We start from the raw sequence: 22876 nt of genomic DNA on the forward strand, positions 1-22876 counted from the left end.
TTAACCCTGAGCATATGGTCAAGATATTTGTGGCACAAGTATTCAAACACCATGTTATGCCTAAATTCATTGTTGCGGATAGAGATCCCAGGACTACAAGCCTTTTTTGGAGAGCTCTGTTTGACAATATGGGCACTAAGCTGAAATTCTCATCAGCTTTTCACCCCCAAATGGATGGACAAAGTGAGGCTGCAAATTCAGAGTGTTGGATCTCCTCAAATGCTATGTTGCAGATTAGAAAACAGCTTGGGAAAACTGCTGGTAGAGTTTGCATACAACAACATAGTGCATGCTCCAACAGGAAAGACCCCGTTTGAAATTGTTTATGGCAAAGTGATATTGCCAACCATCCTACGCACTAAGGATGAGATCTTTGCAACTGATGAGTATGCCAGAGATCTTAATGTTGCCTTTGCCCAAGTGCGGACATCCATTGCTCGTTCAGAGGATAAGCATAAGAGGGTTACTGACAAGCATGGGAGATCAAAGAGAATGATTGGGTATTGCTGAAATTTGAGAAAGCAAGACTCCGTAAGAGGCGAGGAAAGGAGGGACCATACCCTCTCTTTACTAGGTATTACAGACCTTTTAAGGTGATCAAGCATATCAATGAGGTTGCTTTCTGTCTTGCATTGCCTGATCATTGGAGGATTCACAATGCCTTACATGTGGGTCTATTGCACAAGTTTGTGGGGCGAGAACCTTAAGGTCCTTGAAAGCCTGTAAACCCCGAGGGGTCATCTTAATCCTCTGCCTCCGAGTCTTTGTTAGCCGTCTGGCCTCCGGGAAGTTCAAGTGTGAACACCTCCTACTCACGGGCATTTTTTACCTTATGATGGCAATGATTTTTTCCCCACGTGAACACTTTTGTGTGTTGGGCTCCTAGCCCTAGGACCTTAGTACTTGTACTTCACCTTTTCATTATTCATTAATGTGAGTATGTTTTCTAGCTTCACAAGGTTCTCTATTTGAGTGTGTGTCTATGCGTCTTCACCTTGCAAGCTCCATCGCTCCCCAGACCCAACATTGACATTAGAGCTCTTTTTTCGTTGTTTGCCCTATTGCCCATACACATCAGAGCCCCTCATTTCACTAGTCCACCTGCTGCCTGTACACTGGCGCATCTGACCGTACTCTGGTCGTGCGCTAGCTGCTCCTTGGCAATAGCTGCCTGGCACCAATCTGCTGCTTGGCGCTACATCTGTTGCTTTGTGTAGCCCTGCAAAACTGTTGCCGCCTGCTCCATTGTTTCGCCTATGCCACACGACTCATCCAGGTGTTAATTTAAGAAGCCCCAAATCAATTATTGATTTGGGCATTTCCGCCTCCACCACCCTAGCAGCGCCCGCTCTGCCAGTTGAGCCGCTGCTTGCTATTGCGGCGGCGCCACCATTGCAGAGCCCGATTTTCACAGTGAAGATTTTTTCACTGTTTTTGCACATTTGTATTCCTCGTCATTTTCTTAGTCTCTCAAGCAGAAGAACTCCCGAATCGGAACCCGTTTAGGGCATCAAAATCCTTCTTTAAATTTTCAGCTTCTCCAAAAACAGAGCTGAATTGAGTCTTGGGTTGCATCCGGCATTCCTCGTGCTCTCTTTTTGTACACTCGGCATCGACATATGACATTCCGACACCCATCACACTGGTTTTTTTTTTGGTCATCAAGCATTTATTCAGATAACTTTTCTATCCCTACACTCTGTCATTTCAATACACTTGCAGGTCCTTGTCATTGGTAAATCCTTGGGCATCTCAAAAGGCTGCCTTTCAAGTTTCAGTGGACGTTGAGGGTTTGCAGTGCATTGTGGAGTGACATTTGCTTGGGGAAGTTGTTAGTTTTGCTTTGAGTCATGGATAATAATAATGTATTTGGAATGCTCTCTGCCGAGGACAAGCTTGACAGAGTGGGCATATATGATGAAGCATGTACTGGTTGCAAATAATATATGGGTATATGTATTTGATGCTGAGTTAAGACCTGCTGGTCCTGCACCAAGAGCTAGCACGTCAGGGGAGTCCACTGTTGGAACTAGGGACTGTGGTTCCACTGGAAATTTACCGCCTGCACCTGTTCCTTTCTACACAGGAACAACTCAGATGGGATGCTAAAGATGCACAGGCTCATACATTGGTTGCTCTCTCATGTAGATGGCAAGTCATTCCTCATATTTGTTCATGTACTTTTGCCAAGGGTGCATGGGATATACTTGCCTCTTTGTATCAGAGCAATGAAGCTCGTGTAGCTTATCCCCGGAAAAAGCTTGACACGGAGCATATGACTGAGGGTGATTCTATGAATGGATTTCTCACCCGTGTGAAGGATTTGCGAGAGCAGTTAATCAATATTGATGAGGTGATACCTGACAGTTCACTTGTTTCTACGGTCCTCAGTGGTTTGCCTAAATTATATCAAGGATTTGCTACCACTCTTTGGCTCTTGATGAAGAGAAATTCAGATTTGTACACATAAATCTGGGACATCTTCTAGTGCTAAGCCTGAGGGCAAGGCACCTGCCCGTTTAGATCCTCCTATGTCAAAAGAGGGTGGGGACAAAAAGAAACGGTGTAACTATTGCCAAAAACTTGGACATGTCATTGAAGAATGCAAAAAGTGTATTGCGAGTGAGCAAAAGAAAAGGCAACAAGGTTTGGTTGCTACCACAGATGACCTTAAGGAATAGGCCAACTTGGCTTATGATGGCTATGCATTGCTTGTCACATGTAGTACTCTATGTATGCCTTCTCCTTGTATGTGAGTTTCTGATGCCGATTGATACTTTGATAGTGGTGTTCCTAAGCACATCACTTCATGTAAGAAGCTGTTTGCCACTTTACAAGATGCACCTAAAGGTGGTACCATGATATGTGCTAATAATGCATCGTATGCCATTAAAGGCATTGGGAATGTAGATTGATGGTGACATTTTCACTTTACATGACACATTGTATGTACTTGGAATTCGTAAGAATATCATCTACTCTTGCTAAAATTGGGTTTAAAGTTCAGTTTTCTGATCATTGTTTCTCAATTCATGACCGTCGAGATGTAGCTTGTATTGTCATGTTAGGTACATTGTGCAATGGTTTGTACAAAGTGGATATGTATGATAGGATACAAGAGTCTCATGGTGTTATGGAGGTATCTACACCTACAGTTTTACGTGACACTGAGTTGTGGCATGCTCGGTTTGGTCACCTTAATTTCCCATCTCTTATGCGGTTGCAAAAACATGTTGGCCCAAGAGGGGAGCTATAGGAAGTGAATTAGGGTTTTGCACAGTAGCACACTCACACAGAGAAGCAGGTACACACAAGATGATGAGAGATGCAAAGAATAGATTGCATTGGAATGTGTGGAGCTAGAAGGTCAACTCCATAATATCATAATACAACTAAAGTAGAAGGTGTTCTTTCACACCAGATGTACAACGTGGGTAGCAGATCACTCTCTGTAGGAGAGTAAGCCCAAAGCTTTGTGGAAAGCTTCAAACTTCTCTCGAGGCAGTACCTTCGTGAATAGATCTACAACATTGTCTTGTGTAGAGCAGTAATGGGATCTCCCCTGCATGTATTCTCTCTTTGACATAATGATAATGAATCTCAATGTGCCTAGTACGTGCATGAAACACTGGGTTTTGTGCCACGACTATAGCACTCTAAGTGTTAATGAGTATGGTAGTGGGTGTCTTTGACACTCACAAAGATAAGCAATCAATCTCCTCAGCCATACACAATCTACTGCGGCTGTAAAGGCCACCTTGTACTCAGCCTCACAAGTAGATGTGGTAACAGTGGGTTGCTTTTTGCTCAACCATGATATGCATGAATGACCCAAAAAGAAACAATTCCCACTGGTGGATTGCCGTGTATCATAGTCACAGGCCAGTATGAATCACTGTAACCGTGTAACTGCAAGTTGTGCCGTGTGGGATATAATACCAAAGCAAGATTGAAGGAACCCTGAAGATAGCGGAAGTCTACTTCACTGCTTGCCAATGCTTTGTACCTAGCCAAGTCCTGCACTTGCTGTACAGTTATGTCCACATGGCATCCAAGTGCAGGATGCATGTGACACACTGAGTCAAGTACTGGTACTGCTGCAATTTGCTGAAACCACTGCAAGGGTGTCGGAACAATGGGTAGGGCTGATGATACTGAGGTGTATGTGCAGCAGGCTTAGTTGTCACGATATGACAATACGATACCGTAGAATTTTTGGTACGATATGAAATTTTGGGATACCGTACGATAAAATACGGTTTTTTTTAAAACAGTTAGAAACTATGGAGCTTCAAGCTTGAATGTGAGGGAAGGTTGAGGGGAGGGGCGGGGCGGGGGGGGGGGGGGGGGGGGTCCAGAGTGCTTGAGGAACCAGATGTGTCTCTCCAAGTTGGATCTCCCAATTGTCTCCCAAAAAGAGCCTACATGGGTAATGCGATACCAAAGGTCTCTCAGTGTAGTGTTTATGACTAAGGGACCGTCCTTGCACGGATACGGGCAGTGCATCTAGGGTGATAGGTTTAGGGACTCCTTTGTAGATCAAAATGGCCCTATCCAAATCTTCTTCCTCGTACATAACTTGAGGATCTGACTGTCTAGTCTACCTATACCAGGGATCTCCAAGTGATGTAGCAAGATTCTCTCATCCTACCAATCAAGTGTACACTACCAGTCTACCTTGCCAGATTTTTTAGGTCTCTCAACAACCCCATATGGAATACTGGAATATTGGGTGGACACGAAAGTTACGAAGTATCGCAGGCATTTGGGATATTTGTTGATCGAGTTTTTTTTAATTTTTATTTTTATAAAGCTTTTGGAAAATTTTTCCCAAGGTTGGGCCGGGGGAGGGGGGAGAGGACTCGTACCGTGCGAAACTGTACCGTATAAACCATACGGTACGAATAGGTTCGTACCAGTATGAGAAACAACCCTAGCAGCAGGTCAAGAAGTTGTGGCGGGCAGCTAAGAGGTGGCAACGAAGAGAGAAGTTGCTGCGCACATCAAAGTGTTGATGGCGACAGTGGCAAGGCGGCCTTAGATGTCGAGGCGGCTCACGTGCAGTTGTACAGGTCGATTAGGTTCATTTGCTGTGATATCATGTTAAAACATGGCTGAGCTATGGTGGCTTGAAGGGGAAGGCAACCATGGCTATGGAGAAAATATAGATAGAGAGAGAGTTTAGAGAGAGAAAACAATGCTAGAGAGAGAGTGAAGTACACGACTCAATGATGTGACAATTGATTGATTTCTTCAATGAAGTACATGCACCTTTATAGGTTACAAAGGTTGTCCGATGACATCACTGCTTAAGTCAGGCATACATATAATATCTAGATATTATTCTTACCCCTCTAAGAAAGGGTTCATACACAAACAAAGACACTTAACATATTGACACCTACACGCTAACACTTACACATTACCACTCTCTAGGATATGGCTAAAACTTAACACACAAACACAAGCAATGCTTGGTGGCTTGAAGGGGAAGGCAGCCATGGCTATGGAGCAAACAGAGATAGAGAGAGAGTTTAAAAAGAGAAGACAATGCTGGACAGAGAGTGAAGGAAACTACTCAATGATGTGACTGTTGATTGATTTCTTCAATGAAGTACATGCAGCTTTATAGGTTACAAAGGCTGCTCCAATGACATTACTCCTTACGTCAGGCACACATAATATCTAGATATTATGTTGTAGTATCTAGTCCATACTATGCATAATGGAGTTGATAGTTATATAGTCTTGTGGGGTGACTACCATGAGTATATAATATGCTCGTTCCTAAAAGGTGAATTTGGGCATGTTCTTGGATTCATCTAGGTATATATTTCAGCCGTATTAGCGGACATGCAGATTTTACATTGTGAATTTTTCGTTCGAGTTGCGGCCAGTTGATATTGTTTTTATTCTTTCTATCTTTAGCGGTGCATTTGCCCTATCAACTACTTATTTGCTGTACTATTTCTTTCTATTTGCTACTTCCCTTAGTTCTAGGCTTCATTATGGCTGAGTTTGCCCTGCATCTCCGGAGGTTTGATAGAAACTCAAACTCAGTACGAAGGCCTTTGTGTGAATATATGCTCTTATGTGTGTGTGTGTGTGTGTGTGAGAGCACATCTTGATACAGAGTTCTACACTCACTATTGGGCACTGATGATGTTAGTGGGGATATCATAGTATCTAGTCCATACTATGCATAATGGAGTTGATAGTTATATATTCTTGTGGGTTGACTACCATGAGTATATAACATGCACGTTCCTAAAAGGTGAATTTGGGCATGTTCCTGGATTCATCTAGGCATATTATTTTTACCCCTAAGAGTGGGTTCACACACAAACAAGACACTTACACACTGCCACTCTCTAGGAGGTGGTTCACACACACACAAGCAATACCTTGATCCCAACAATAGGTATCCATTTATGAGCTCTACTCACCTATATAATTTCCAGGGTTCTCTTTACTAATTATAGGTACCCATTTATGAGCTCTACTCACTTGTATAACTTATTAAGGGAGGTTCCTAAAGTCGCTTTACACAAGGTCATTAACTTATCTACTTACTTATACTTATTTAATGTCATAAACCCGGCATTAGGGCCACTTTTAAGCAACATGAAATTTCACATGGCTAGGGTTGTTCATAGCAAGCAATAATTTTCCTGGTTGAAAGAAATCAAACTTAGATTAAAATGGGCTCAACTAATGGCACATCAAGGCAAAACACCGATAATCAATCTCATCTCATCATCCAAGAGCCAAGAACAACCAGAGTTATAGTTCAAGTGAGCTCATAATCTCCACACAAAAATGCCAAATCACTTGTGATCTATGGGGCCCAAAAGTTGTCCACATCATGACAAACTCCATCCACAATTTTTGAATCTTCTACACACTTCTTTTTTATACATTCACCCAATGACAGATAAGCTTTGCACACATGAACCATACAATAAATAAGGGTGCATATTCCCACTCAACAACACAACATCCATCACTATAATTTTCAATAGTAAATACCCCCCCATAGTAATGGATTCCTTTGGCACTCACGCATACTCACCCCTATATTCCATATTCATTGGTTAGAGAAGTCTAGGTGAGTTGCTTCAAGTTCCAGAACTTCCATAGAACTTTGACCATCAACATGAAATTAGGCTAATCTTACACTTTAGGCGTGAGACATAATGGGACACAATGAGAGGTGGGAGCCATGCCTGCCCATTCAACTTAGTGATAGAAGCTAGCTTGAGGTCACACACTCCCTTTTCTTACACATCACTCAAACAATGGTTCGCACACGGTTCGACTTGGCCATTCTCAACAAAGGGTACAACACAATTCTTTAACAAAGGAAAGTTTGATGAAGAATCCCATGACGCGCGATTTAATGACAACCTTGTTGATGTTAAAATCAATAGATGTAGAAAACCGTGTAAATGGTGATGGGAATCTGTGTAACAAGTCCTCATAAACACCTTAAAGTCAAGGTCTCTTCACAACTAGGTTTTACAAGCCCTAAGGTTTAGCCACAAGATCTTCTCTCCCATTTTCTTCTTTTGGTTGGGCTGTTGGCACAGAAATTGTGCAACTTGGTGGAGACATTGGTTGCTAATATGCTCCTATTGCAAACCGCTTTATCTCTTAGAGCTATCCTGCTCTAGCAGGAGTACAGAGGCAACAATGAGCAAAGATTTCTTCTCAGCTTGACCCCTATGTGCACTGTGCAGCACACATCTAGATTTGTGGAAGATCTGTACACCAACCCTGCAGCAATCTGAGTTCTAACATGGAATCAGAGCCTTGGGTTGAAGTGTAACCTTTGAGCCACTAGAGAAGCTAAGTTGAGCCTTTGAGCCAAGAAAACATGGACAAGTTCAACGTGTGAGCTAAGAAAAAGTGGATAAGTTGGCACCAAGGGAGGGGGGGTGTTTAGAAAAGTGGTGCCAAAGCGTAGCACCGGGCCTTAAGGTTTTGGGCTCTAGATGGCTAGACCAATTTGTGGAAACCGCTAATCGGCGTGAACACAACTAGGATGGGTGGCCTCCCGGGACTTGGCCCCCCATCCAATTGCCAACTATGTTGGTGTACAGATCTTTTGCAAATCTAGGGGTGTGTTTGGGCTAGTCTGTGCATAGAGGGGTCGAGCTGAGCAGAAGGCTTTGCTCAATGGGGTCTCTACTCCTGCTAGAGCTCAGAGGAAGGGTGATGGTCGGAATGAAGTGCTAAAGAGGCTCTGTGCGCTGTAGAAGTTGTTGGTAAGTGAGGTTGAGCAAAGCACACTGTTGTAGTGCGGGCACTGTTTGTTAGGCTGAGATGGATTTAAAAAACATTGTTGTGCTATTGGCTTTTGCTTTGAAGACTGCTGCTTGGTGTGCTTGCAGATATTGATGCTATTGATTGTGCTGGATGTCATGAGCTTTGTCTTCCTCTTCTACTTTTGCCACTCGTGCTGCTCACTATCTCTAGTGATGCTTCTCTCTCTTTCCCTTTTGCTTTCTACTCTTTGTTGCATGTGGAGCAACACCAGTATTGCGTGGTTTTTGCTCTGTTGTAGCCAAGAACACTGTTGGGGCTGAAGAGGAGGTCACTTTTGTTGTTTTGGCTACTAAATGAGGGTTATTTGCCTTGCTAATAGAGAGGATATGTACTCCAGGCTAACCCCATGCTCGATATCCTTGAGGAGGCCTTCTACAGGCTAACCCCATGCTTGATATCCTTGATGACCCCCTCCCCCTACCAGGGGGTTAGCTCCATTGGTTGTATGATGATGATGGTCCCACTTTGTATCATATGGCTCGGATTTGACATTCCCAGCTCATAGCTCTAGTTTGTTGTCCTCTTTTGTACCATGATGAGATTACATGGACACTATTGTATCATGATGAGATTACATGGACACTATTGTATCACTTTTGGTCTCATAGACCCACTCGGTCTTTTGAAGACGTTTAATATAACTTTCTCTCTTTCTCATTACCGTGTGGTAAACACCTCTGAATCCGTGACTGTCGGTTGTTTTGAAGATGGATTCTTTATTGGATCTAAACTTGCGTATTGCAAGTTTTATGTGACTTCTACAGGAACATTGAAAGAGAGCATCATCCTCAGGAGTGGATGGATCGCGGCCACCCCGGATTAGATCGCCAACTGGCAAAGAAGGGCCACAATGCTGGAGCTCTCCTTGGGAATGGTTATCGTACCCTTGGTGGATGAGGGCACCCTGAACTTATCAACATTCCAAGCCTCATCCTCCACTTACGGGACACCACCTCAGGTAATCTCTAACATTACACGACACTCACGGTGTCGGCCAGCCCCTCAAACCATTATGGAGATCCAAAACCTCACCAGCAAAGATGACAACGATCCCCCACACCTCAATCTCAACGACCCTTTAGGGAGGTCACTAAGAAGGAATAGGTACCCAAGAGTACCCTAGTTAGCCAAGGTACTACCCTACATTCACGCATTTACAAACCACTTTTGTACACATGAACCATACAATAAACAAAGAAGCATACTTCTCCGCAGCCAAAAAAATGTCCATCACTATAATTTCCAAAAAAAAAACTCTATCTCGCACTTCACCACCAAGAGAGGATCAATTGGCATTATCATATTATTGTTTGGCTTACATGTCATTTTCTATAAAAGCAACTATTTTTGTCAAACTATGTTATTTTCGTACTTTCTAACATCGTATCTATGGGTTTGAGGCAGGTTCTTGTGAAAGTGTTAGCGATTGCCTTAAAGCATCACTTCAAAATGCCTCCATACTTCATTCTTGTTTTGCGCTCCATAGCTTCATTGGAAGGTACTCTTGTAACTTGCTTTTTAAGGCTACCAAATATGGCTTATTATTTTTTATTGCTCAATTTAGTTATATGGTAAAGTTTGTCTTATCACGGATTGGTGTGAACACCTTGTGTATTAAGTTTCTAGTCTTGGTTGCTTCAAGCTTGAAGTTTTGGAGCCTTGAAACTTGGACATGTTTGAATGCATAAGTATACACACGTGTTTGTGTTAAACACTTCGCTGGTTAACATGGTTTCGCTCATCCGTCCTATTGTAAGGCGCTTCGCCATCTTACTCGCTTGTGGCGGAAGCCCATTTCTTATAAGACGGTGTTGGAATCTATGAAGCGGTCTTCCCTTAGCTTAACGTCAAATAGAGAAGTCATAAACTTCGTGTGCATACTTGCTTAGAAGGCTAGAGTACCTATGAACTTTTTTTAAAAGTTTTGTCCGGCCTAGTGTGAAAGCTAGCCATTTGTATATAAGTTCTTTTTGACTTTAAGCAATGGACATTCATTCCCTTGCAATAGAATACTTGTGAGCTCTCCCTCTACTCTAATCTCTTGCTTGCTTGTGTTTTGGTGGATTCTTGCATAGCTTGATGGTTGTTTGCATGAATAGGATTGAGTGTAGGTCTCTCTTGCTTTGAGCTTCTTCTTTACCCTCTTGTGAGAGAGAGCCACCATGAAGGCTATCCTCTTTTGGCCTCCATCTAGGCAAAGAGAGCTCTACCTCCACTCCCATGGCCATGGAGTCTCCTTGGTGTGACAAGGACAGGATGCGAAACGGGCTAGCACACTCACAAGGGAGGTTGCATTTGTGGCTCTATGACAATGTACCAAAAGACAGTTGTTTCGGCATAGACTAAGGTAAGCAATTGTCTTGAACATATCTGGTGCCGCGGACGGGGAAAGGCCAAGGGCTTAGCGCTGAATTCTATCCGTTCATGGTTATTGGATTTACCCAATATTGCATGGTGTTGGGTAGGAGGTCACACCTTGAAAGGCATTTGGTTTTGGAGCTTTGGGAAGTGTTAGATTTGTTGTTTTTTATTTTGTTTGGAGCTAGTTATGTTTTATATTGACATTCTATTTGCAAGATTAGAAGGGGAAACCTTGCTTCATTGGTGGTTTGCATTAGATTTGAGCCCAAAAGGCTTTGAATTTGTTCTTTTTGAGAGGAGCTGTGATTAGGAGTCTAATCCACTCCGAAAATGTAAGCTACAAGCTCCATTTGTGTGGACTAGAGTAGAGGGAGGAAGTCGTGATATTTTGTTCATGCATTTCATAACTTTTGTTCATGCATTGCTTCCAATTGGTAGCATTAGAGCATGTAAAATTAATAAAAAAACAACCCAAAAACACTTAAATCACTTGCATAATCACCCATGATTAGGATAAGGAACCTTAAAACATCCCATACAAGTCCAAGAAACTTTGAAAAATCTCAGAAACCAGGCAAAAACACCTCGGGTAAGAGACATGTGTCCAAAGTCATGTGCAAAAAATCCGTGGCGTGAGCTATAACCGACGTGAGACTTGAGAAGTGAGAGCTATAACAGACGTGAGACATTGGCCCAGGACGTGAACTTGAGTCTAAGGATAGTTGAACCTAACAGTGTGCTGATTAAGCATGCCTCGAAAACTTGTAAGGACACACCTACCCATGTCCTATTAAGCTTGCCTTGAAAACTCGTAAAGACACACCTACCCATCCTATTAAGTTTTGTGTCATACAATCTGTTCCAGCATCAAATATCCTTGTTCTTCTCAATAATGAGCATTGAGGCCCAAGTATTGCTCATTCATTGCTCACATAACTTGATTTAGGCATGAGACTCCACACACCACGCCGAAGTATGCCTATTTCACAAAATAAAAAATTTCATGAACCTATTATCAAAAAATAATCCGTGAGTCTAGTTATACGTGAGCGGTGAGCTGTGAGACATGAACGGTGAGACGTTGAGTCCACAAGGCATGAGTCAAGAAGACATGAGCAGTGACATGCGAAACGTGAGTCTAGCCAACCGTGAGACATGAGCCAAGCCAGATGTGAGACGTGAGACGTGAACCGCGAGTCTAGCTCAACAAGACGTGAGACGTGAGACTCTTCATACAAAAATCCGTGACGTGAGTGAGCTAGCCGTGACGTGAGCCAACTTCTCATGAGCCAAGTTGCTCAAATTCGTGTGAGCCAACCGAGCATGAGTCTAGCTAGACGTAAGTTAACCAAGCATGACACAAGTCAACCCACCAAAAGAAAACTAAGTTCATAAAAAAACCAAAAAACTCAAACTCAAAAAAAGATTAGAAAACCCTTTATTTTTTGCAATTTGTGTAGTACCCAATGTCTAATTCTGTTCAAACTTATTTGAGTGGCCAATCTCAAAGCTGCATCATCTCCTTAACGCATTATTTTCAAATAACGTCATTATCAAGCTTGCTTGTCTATATCTAGCTACAGCTGGAGCAGGACCGTGACCATCAAGGTTCACTCCAAGTGGAAGTGCGCAAACCATGTTGGCAGATGCCACACTTTTTCAAACTTTAATGTCTACCCTGAGTTAGGTTTTTCCCAAGCTGGGCATGGCCAAGCAACATCATGGGCGGTAATCAGGACTTGTCTCTTTTGCAACACCATTAGGAGCAGGCAATCCAAAAATAGGTCCGCAAGCGCACACAGTGCAAGAAGAAATACCACCACATAAAGGAGCCCATTGGAAAACTTCTTTACCATAGAATCAAGTTCTAGTTCCTCTCGATTCGGATAAGCAATAAGAAATGCGGAGAAAGGTAAACAGGGACTACTTCCAGGTGTTCCATAAGGACAATCACATGTGTCCTCAGCTGTCACAAGCATGCAACCTGAGAGCTAATCAAACGTAGCACCAGTGCCATTATAACCGCATAGTCTAAACCCATGGGGCAAGAAACTCTAAACCCAAAGACATAGCGTTTTGCGCAACCATACCCTTATGTTCCACCACCACATGAATATGCATGACATGCTAAGGATGGCGTTTGAAACGGAAAGGGAGGTTGCCACAAATATAGCACCCAGAGATCGAGATTTGTGCAAGATCAGGCCAATCCACATCTCAAGGATGATAACCAAATTTGATAGAAGTGGAGATCTCATTCAATACCTAGAGAAGTTCGATCAAGTTTGTGAAGCCATGGGAAGGATTGATGGTCCCACCAACATCTGTTGGACTTTGCCTTCAAGACAAAGAAGGCTAGTGGTTTAGGACACTAAACCAACTTGAAAAGGCGAATTATGAGGTCTTGAGACACTTTCATTATGGGATTCTTACTCGGTGGAGTGAGATGAGTCTTATTGCACAAATCCACAACCTTAAAAGCTAGAGGAAGGTGAGACCAAGCTAGAGGAAGGTGAGACCATGCGGGACTACGTTACCAGAGCCAAGTATCTCCACATGAGTTGTAGTCCCGGAGAAAGGCTAGATGACTTATTGCTCATTGATCGATTCATAATCAGTCTCAAGAGCAAGAGGCTTCATGACAACTATCTCTATAGGTCTAGATCCTCCGTGTGATCTTGGAATTGCTACCACCCATTAACTACAAGGGGGTGCAAAGATTCATGGGGCATGTCGGCTATTATATAAGATTTATCTTCTTGTATGCCATATATGCTAGATCCTTGTACAAGTTGCTACTTGTTTCGAATGGAGAGACGAATGTCAATGGAAATACGAAAGATGAAGAATGCATTAGCGAGCACATCTATCTTGAGATCCCCCAATTGGGATCTAGTTTTCCATATGTATTCAACACTTCAGCATCCACTATTGGATGCGTGTTAGCACAATTGGGGGAGCACAACATGGATTTCCGTTTCTTAGTCGTCAATTCAATGATGCTAAATGTAATTTTACCACCAAAGAGAGAGAGAGGGTTTAGCCATGGTGTATGCTGTAAAGAAGTACATACACTATCTCCTGGTTACCAAATTTGTTTTCTATGTGGACCATCAAGCCTTGCTTTATTTGGTGAATAAGCCTTGCACGGTGCACCACGAGGTGCATCATTAGATGGTTGCTCATTCTTTTCGTATTTGATTTCACCATCAACGTGTGAAAGGGATCAATGTATGCCCACGCCAATCACCTTCCCAGAATCCCTCTAGGAGTGGAAGATGGTCTTCTTGATGCTTGTTTGTTTCACATTGACCCCGTATTGGAATGGAGTGAAGACATCACCCACTTCTTGGCCATTGGATTCCGAATAGATTGTCCCATAAAGAAGGATAGAGCCAGATGCCTCATCAAGAAGGTTGTCCCCTATCAACGTATAGCGGAAATGCTTTATAAAAAGGGTCAATATGGCATAAAGAGGAAATGTGTTGTGAGGAGAATTCGGAGCCCAATCCCAGCATGGTATATAGATTGATATAATGTACATAAGATGGTGTATGGTGGATCCTAGGTGATAAAGCGACCTGTGGCGGCCAAGTGTAAAGGCACAGGTGTGAAATTAGAAAAGAAACAGTATGGGCGATGAGTAAGACGTGCAATGCAACGTTCCAGAAGAAAGCGAGGCGGCAACAGGTTAAAGACGGCGAAGAAAAGAGAAGAAAGGTGTGGTTCATCGAGTGTGTGGCTAGAGAGACCACCAGAGAGGGAGAGCGACTGCAATGGAGAGGTCCTGCAGGTCAGCTTTCTTTGATTGAAGTTTGCAGGCTAGAGTTACTGCAGTTTTTTTCAAGTTTGCAGAACAAAAGGACAGTGCAGTGTGAGACGAATTGTTTGAGTCAGAGGAGAGGGTGTGCTGAAGACCGGAGAGTCGACTAGGATGTGTGCGTCCTAGGTTCTCTGTGCAGCATCTCTGTTAGAGACTTGACCTAGTTCAAATTTTGCTCAACTATAACTGTCATCTATCAGCTGCGTGCTAGCTTGTTTGTGTGGATGACGGAGCGGCTGCCATGGAGTCCTCTTGAGGGTGAAGACCAGAATGAACTGAAGCTTGGGGGGAAAAGAAATGCATCGGCGACACCGTGCGGGTTTGAAAAGTTATTTATCCAGTGCGGCTATAAGCATGAAGGATGCCCAGTGGCACTTATAGCGACGCTTATAGCGGCACTAGTAGCGACACTTATAGCGACGCAACGTAAAATGCCGCTAAAATGCTGCGAATAAGCGTCGCTATTGCTTGCTTTTGTTGTATTGTCATCCCCATTACCTAAAGGCAGGGGTAAGAAGATTACCTCACAAACCTATATGTGGAAGTCGAAGGTGTTTGATGCTTGTGCCAACAAGAGCATTCTCTTCTCTTTGAGGGGAATGCTTGCATAGGGATTTGCCAGTGGTTAGCTTGATGCACCCATCCTTCTTTTAATGCTTCCCACAAAGGGATTTGGTGGGAGGTTAGGTTTGTCGAGTCAATTGTTGGTTTTTGTTTGTCGACATTGTTGACACATTGGTCCTTCTTTGGGCTGAGAAATGGACTACTTGAGACTATCCATTTGGCTGGATTCTTCACTTGTATGAGGTGCCCAGTGTTTGCAGGGTGTTGGCAAGCCGGATGGATCCGGGGAGTCTCTGCACTTTATTCTACCCGCCCCCTGTCCAATGGTCGCCTTTCATGTTACCTGTGCCCAAGCCTTCACATGGCCAAACCTGGCCGCCCTTCATGCCACCTTGGCCTCACATGGCCACACCACAGGGCCGCCCGCCCATGCAATTGCGCCTGCGCCTTGTCCGCACATGCCCTGCATATGCTGTCCACGTGCCTCTACGTTGCCTGCTTAGTTCATGCCCATATCTACCTTCCACGCTGCTCACAGCCCTGCCCTCTCACGCCTGCCTGGCTTGGTTAGTTCAGGCCTCACGTTAGCCATGCTTGCTTAGCTCACATCCCGCGCGCTTGCTCAAGCCCTTCGAAATATCGCCATGCATCAACAATGTGCACAAAGCAAGCAAAACAAAAACGCAGTGAGCGACCGCATCGAAGCAAAACAAATAGCAAAAAGAGCAGTGTGGACATTGAAAAAAGGGAAGGGGAAAGAAGAAAAGAGGAGAAGAAGAAGAAGACAAGGGGAAGATAGAGAGAGAAGAAGAAGAAAAGAGGAGAAGAAGAAGACAAGGGGAAGATAGAGAGAGAAAAGGAAATAAGAAGAAGAAAGGAGGAGAAAGAGAGAAAAGAGAAGAAGAGAAGAAGAGAAAGAGAGCGAAGGAAGGAAGAAGGAGAGAGAAGAGATAGAAGAAGAAGAAAGAAGGAGAAAGAGAGAGAAGGAAGAAAGAAGGAGAAAGAGAAAAGGAGAGACGAAGGAGATAGAGAGAGAAGAAAGAAAGAAGGAGAAAGAGAAAAGGAGAGACGAAGGAGAAAGAGAGCGAGAAGGAAGAAAGTAGGAGAATGAGAGAGAAGGAAGAAAGAAGGAGAAGAGAGAGAGAGAGAGAGAGAGAAATGAAATGAAATGAAATGTTATATTAACGTCTTCAAAAGGCCATAATGACCTATGAGACCAAAAGTTACATCATGGTGGATCTGATACAATGTCTGGATAAAAAAAACCCAGAAAATGAAAAATAAAGATGATACTACAGGCACCTAGAGAAAGAGAGAGAGAGAAGAGAAAGACGCCAACAAAGAACAGCTCGTGATAGAGAAAGCTGTGCTGTTTTCTGCTGTTTTAGGGTTCCAAATTGCTCTCTTACTGCTTCGAACTGCTGTTTTCCGCTGTTTTAGGGTTTCAAACTGCTGTTTCAGGATTTTGGGCTGCTGTTTTAGGGTTTTGAATTGCTGTTTTAGGGTTTTGGGTTGCTGTTTTTAAGGTTTCAAACTGCTGTTTTAGGGTTTTGGGCTGCTGTTTTAGGGTTTTGTACAGCTGTATTCTGTTGTTTTAGGCTTTCAGCACAAAGAGAGAGAGAGAGAGAGAGAGAGGAGAAAGTGGTAGAGATGTCGACTCTCAATGAAGGTTTCATTACCAAGATAGTGGTTTCTTTCAGTCTCGACATTGACAAAGGTGAGACAGAGGACGAACTTCGTGAGCTGACCTTTCTAAGATGCCTAAATGTTCTGGCGGTGACAATAAAGATGAGGCTATGGTTGTGGTAGCAACCCCGGAGACAAATATGCCCTTGTTGGGTGATGGGTCGAACAATGTTTGTAAAGATGCACAGGTTGGATTGGGATTACTTGTTGGATTTCGCGAATTCCCTTCTTCAAGAATATGTGGAACATAATGAATCAAAGGCGGTGGATATCCCTGAAGTGTCAATGGACATGCCCCGTATTTTGTAGGTCCTGGCAGCCTTCCATGATAAGGCTGCAATTTTCTTTTTCACAAGATGCTTGCCGCCAATGCATATGATCCGTCAATGGTTGACTTCCCTTATGTAGTCAGATGTGGTAGATGAAATTTTTTATGGATCCAGGGTTTTTTTTGAAATTATGTTTAAAAAGCTTGAAGGTAAGTAGTTGGTGCTTCAGAAGTGCCTTTGTTTTTGAGGGCCAGTTGGTCCATGCTGTCCCATGGAGAGCCTTGGTTGAGTTTCAGGAAATTCTTAAGTAGGAATGTCCCATTTGGGTGGAGGTGGAGAATTGTCCTGCTATGTATTGGTCTCTGCTGCATGAGGCAATGCAATCTTTGGGAAAAGTCTTGGTTCTGCCCCGTTCTATGTCCAACAATCGGAATAGATTATGTATGTTATGGAATACCGCTCGTCCCCGTCCTCTATGCAGGGACGTGGATCTCTTCCTATGCAGTATAATTTGCGCCCTCAATCTACCAGGGCTAATGAGCCTTCTTCTCCTTTGGCTTTTGATAGACAAGGCCGTGTTGTCACCCCTTGGGATAGAAGGTATACGAGTGAAAGAGGTAAACAATGGAATCAGCCCTCTTCATCCGGTCAACCATCTTTTGGAGTTTTGCAAAATGCTTTTGACTATATGGGTGATGTATGTGCAGCATTGGTTGCTAATGAAAGGCAAGGCAGGCCACAACGTCGCTCTCATTGACTTTGTTTCTTGTCTTTATGAAGCTGGTTCATTGGAATGTGCGGGGGATTTCCTCCCGTAAGAAGCAGTATGTCTTGTGGCAAACATTGATGTCTAACAAATGGGATGTTCTTTGTGCGATTGAGCAGAAATAACATAGTTAGGTGGGTGGTGGCTTTATGCATAGAGGTTTTCATGTTTTCTTCAATGGACACTTCCACCCAGTCAGGGGTGACGATGATTGTCCATGATCGTTTTCAACCTTCTGTTGTGCATCGAGATGTACATGGTAGATTTATGGTTGTGGAGATCACTTATGAAGAACAATTTCTTTGGTTGGTTGGTGTGTATGCTCGCCATACAGTAGGGGCTCATTGTTCTCTTTGGCGGAATTTGCAACAATGTTTGAGGTTAGAAAAACCAGGTTTTTTCTCATGAGGGATTTTATTATCTGCTCTTATGCTGATCAAGCTAATTCGCCTCATTCTATAATGGATAATGTGGAAAGGTGGGTTTGGGACTCTTTTATGTCTCTAGTCCTTAAACACGTGTAAGGTTCCCCCCTTCTAAAATAGGGGAAACACTTAAGATAGTCCACTAAGTCTTAACTTGGAGAAAATTTTGGTCGTGCTTGCTGAAGCTCCCGCCCCCCTCCCTGCTCGCGTTGCCTGCACATCTGCGCCCTTCGTCTCCCTGCCAGCTCGCCCCCTCGCCTCCCCTCGCTCCTCGCGCCTCCCCTTGCCCCCCCCGCCTGCCTTCGCTGCTGCGCCCCCTCCCTAGCTGCTCTTCCCGCCGCCCTTCCTCACCTTCGCGCCCCCACCCCCTTCCTTCGCGCCCTCCTCCCCTCTGCAGCGCCCCGCCCCCCCCCCCCTCCGCCAACTCGCTCTCCACCCCTCCCCTCTTGCGCGCAGCTCCCGCGCCCCCCCCCCCCCCCCCCCAGGGTTTCTCCTTCGCCTTCCCCCCCCCCCTCCTTTTTCTTGCTTCCGCCCCCAGGGGTTTTTGTTTTCCTTTTTTTCTCCGTCTTCCGCCTCTCTGTGTGCAGCTCGATTCTTGCAGGATCTCCGCTTTCGCCTCGCCTTCGCCGCAGCTTCAGACTATGATGGAGGTTCCTCCCGCCCCGCCTCAGAGGGACTCATCCGCAGCCCCCTCGCCCGCCCCTGAGAACACCCCCATCAGGCTTTCTCTTTCGCCGGAAGAGGAAGCGAGCCTCACCGCAGAGGTGGAACGCCTCCAGGCTCATTCCACCATCTGCCGTATAGTCGACACTCGCCCCAGCAGAGGGGAGATCTAGGATCTTCTTCAGGCCCGCCTTCTTGCAGATGTGGGCAAGATCCTGGACGTACAGCTCATAGTTGTTTCTCGTACGCGTACGAACCTATTCGTACGTACGAGTCGTACGGTACGATACCGTATGAATTCGTACGATATCGTACGGTGCGAGTGAGTTAGTTAGTTTTTTTTTTTTTTTTCTCCAAAATTTTTTTTCCCTTGAAAAAAAATTTCCAAATGCTTAAAAAAAATAGAAACCCTGCTTTACGAAGATCCCAAATGCTCGCAATACTTCGCAACTTTCGTGTCCACTCAGTATTCCATATGGGGTTGTGGAGAGACCTAAAAAATCTGGCGAGGTAGACTGGTAGTGTACACTTGATTGGTAGGATGAGAGAATCTTGCTACATCACTTGGTGATCCCTGGAATAGGTAGGCTAGACAATTAGATTCTCAAGTTATGCACAAGGGAGAACATTTGGACATGGCCATTTTGATCTAGAGAGGAGTCCCTAAACTTATCACCCTAGATGCACTCCTCGTATTTGTGCAAGGACAGTCCCTTAGTCATAAACGCTACACTGGGAGACCTTTGGTATTGCATTACCCATCCAGGTTCTTTTTTGGAGACAATCGGGAGATCCAACCGGGAGAGACACATATCCATGTACTGGTTTCTCAAGCACTGTAGACTCCTCCCCTCCCAACCTTCCCTCACATTCAAGCTTGAAGCTCCATAGCTTGTAAGTGTAAAAAATAAAAACCGTATTTTATCGTACCGTATCCCAAAATTTCATATCGTACCGAATATTCCCGTACGGTATCGTACCGTACCGTATCGTATTTTCGTACCGTGACAACTATGGTACAGCTACTGGGCCGTGGACATTACCAGATCAAGTTCGAGGCCGCCCAGAGCGTTGCCAAGGTCCTTGCCATGAGTCCCCTTGACATCAGGGGTGCTCAGGCTTTCTTCAGACCTTGGCAGCATGGATTTGACCCAGCAACGGCGGAGCAAGGAGAGCGCCTTTTCCATGTTACAGTTTGCTTCCCTGGACTCCGTCGGGAGTATCTTCCGCTCCTCTCTAGGCTAGGAGCATTGGTGGGCTCGGTACTAGAGACTGGCTCCTCAGCAGCTTCAGTGGTGGCCAGAGCAGCTGGGCTACCTTCGGTCAGAGTGTTGGTGTCTGACATCTCCTCCCTTCCTAAGGTCATTCAGCTACCTAGGATAGGGGGGGGATGGATAGATCAGAGAGTGGAGTTCTCGGGGCTCCCGAACCAGTGCTTCATTTGCAGGCAGGTCGGCCATCTGGCCAAGGCCTGCCCTCGCAGGAGACCCCGACCCTCACCACAGTAGCAGGCCACTGATGGCCCGCCCACAGATGCGGCTCGGCAGGCTGCCTCCGGGACACCTGCTCAGGCCACAAAGACCTCGGAGTGGCAGCCTGGACAGGGGCGCCGCCGAAGGAGACAGCCACAGCAGCACGCCCAGAGACCGCTGCAGTAGCAGCCACAGTCTCAGCCTCACTGGGTTCCCGTGAGGAACAGCTTCTCTCCCCTCCAGGAGGAGACCCCCGCGGCGACGACTGAGGACCAGGAGATGCCAGCACCCCCTCCTTCACCCCCCCCACCCCCGTCCTCTCCCACCGCCTCGCTTCCACCTTTGCCTCCTCCCGTCCCCGCTCCGGTTTCGGCGCAGCGGCTCCCTCTCCACCCCCCTCGCCCCCCCTCCTCACCTTCCCGGGAGGCCCTGGCAGTCCCCTGGCGTTCACCTGCAGTCCGGAGGGCGCTGAGCACCGACCTCGCTCGAGCATCATAGAGGAGACCTACCATGCCGATTCGGGCTTCACGGATTTCATCTATCCGCAGTCGGCTGAGTCGCCTCGGCGTTAGACAGCGCTCGAAGGCTTTTGATTACGCCTTCACACGGCTTTTTGGAGCAGAGGGCCCCCATGAGCCAGCACCCATTCGAGTTCATGTAGTGATACCTCCGGCCCGCGGGGAGGAGGCACTAGATTCAGCGGTGGCCTTCTCGTTCCCTCTATGTGGCCCTTGCGATCGGGAGTGGACTCTAGAGCTCGCTCTCAGCACTTTGAAGACTCAGGCAGTTGAGTTTTCTCATCATATGAGCGATCTGGAGGTGACAGATGTGATAGGCCGACTATGGGAGTTGGCTCATTTTTTCTTGGATCCCGGGAGTGTGGATACCTCAGGGATTCGCCATTTGGTCGTTCGCATAGTGGCAGACTTAGCACGCGACCCTGGATATGTGTGTATACACGAGGTTGCTCTGTCAGAGCGGGAGGCAGTCGCCATGGGCCATAGCCACTGGCGTCTGATCCGTGATTCTTGTAGTACACCGGGTGGGCACATTCGCAGCCGCTCGGATGGGGACTACTCTCCATCCAAGCCGCTTGCGAAGGCTCGCCGTACGGCTGAGACAGCATCCACCTCAACAGGGCATCCATGAGGATCATCTCATGGAATGTACAGGGCCTTGGCGGAGCACATTTTATACGCTATCGTGGTTGCTTGAGGCACGAGCTTTAGAGATGCCTGGTTGGTGGCAGCATTGATATTTTGATGATGCAGGAGCACCACTTGGGTGAGAGCAGGATCCGGAGATATGGTTCGGTGATGCCTGGTAGATGGGACACCTTTTGGTCTGCAGGGTTTGGCCCTTTGGGTGGACAGGGAGGAGTATGCATGGTCATTGCAGATGATGTATGGAGGCAGGCCATTGTGGATCGAGGGATCATTGTGCCTGGTAGAGCACAGTATGTCATTCTGAGGATGCATGATGAGCTATTGGGCGTGCTCAACGTCTATGCGCCCAATCATGCTAGTGCCAGAGCAGAGTTCTGGACCCAGGTTACGGATGCATTGCCAGAGGCCGCACATTGGTGTGTCGGGGGAGACTTCAACATGCTTGAGGACTCGGCCGATAGGGTGGGAGGCAGTCATGTTACAGTGCACGGCACGGAGCTTGCAGCTTGGGACCGGTTTTGCATGTCACTGAGGATCACTGATGCATGGCAGCATGGGGCTTTCTCCCGTTCTCAGGACAGTCTTAGTTTCTCTCGGTCGGATCGCCGGCAGGGAGGGACTAATCTATCACGGATTGATCGCTTTTATGTGGGCGACTGGTTAGGGGAGCGAGGGGGCTCCGTCGGCATTCTCGCTGGCACCTCATTTTCAGATCATGTGCCAGTTATCTTGACATTGGAGGAGAGGACACGGGAGCCCAGCTTGCAGTTGAGGATCCCAGAGAGGGTACTTACAGATCCCAGTCTCGCTGAGGACATTGAGAGGATCTGGCATGATAGTCACTGCTCTGACCAGGATGCAGCGGGCCAGTGTGCCCAGGGACTCATCGAGCTTAGCTCTTTTCTGCACGCTGTAGCTTTGACACGGCTGGGAGAGATTCGCGAGCGGGAGCATCGGCTGAACGCAGCCTTGCTTCGCTACAGCGCCTTCAGGAGCAATAGCCTGCATGTGAGTGGGTGGCGTCCCAGCTGAGCCAGGCACGCCAGGAGGTTAGAGAGGCAGAGGAGCAAAGACATGAGTTTTACTATCGTCGTCAGGCCTCTCAGTGGACGCAGCTTGGTGATAGAGTGACTGGAGAGTTTTTTGAGATCACTGGACCCCGCCATGCGCGAGCAGGAGTCCGTCAGCTTGGTAGACCGGATGGATCGGTAGCTATTGAGCTCGGGGAGATCGGAGCCATTGCCACTGCATTCTATAGAGACCTGCTTTCAGCGGAGCCAGCCACTGAGGATTCAGATGCTTGCAGACAGACTGTGTGGGCCCATGTGCAGAGGAGGGTCACAGACCGTATGC

At 45.9% G+C, this 22876-nt stretch overlaps 1 protein-coding gene across 1 annotated transcript in view; it reads left to right on the forward strand.

Annotated features, from left to right (window-relative positions):
* Positions 1-22876, forward strand: part of ATATH8 (Protein kinase superfamily protein) — a 93638-nt gene that overhangs the window by 55081 nt on the left and 15681 nt on the right. Inside the window, exon 14 of the mRNA XM_086809764.1 lies at positions 9733-9826. Coding sequence (XP_086665890.1) covers positions 9733-9826 — 94 coding nt within the window. The remainder of the gene's footprint in view (positions 1-9732; positions 9827-22876) is intronic.

Source organism: Cibotium barometz, chromosome 15 (assembly GCF_041138505.1).
Source record: "Cibotium barometz isolate CiBa-2024 chromosome 15, ASM4113850v1, whole genome shotgun sequence".
Classification (NCBI taxonomy): Eukaryota; Viridiplantae; Streptophyta; class Polypodiopsida; order Cyatheales; family Cibotiaceae; genus Cibotium; species Cibotium barometz.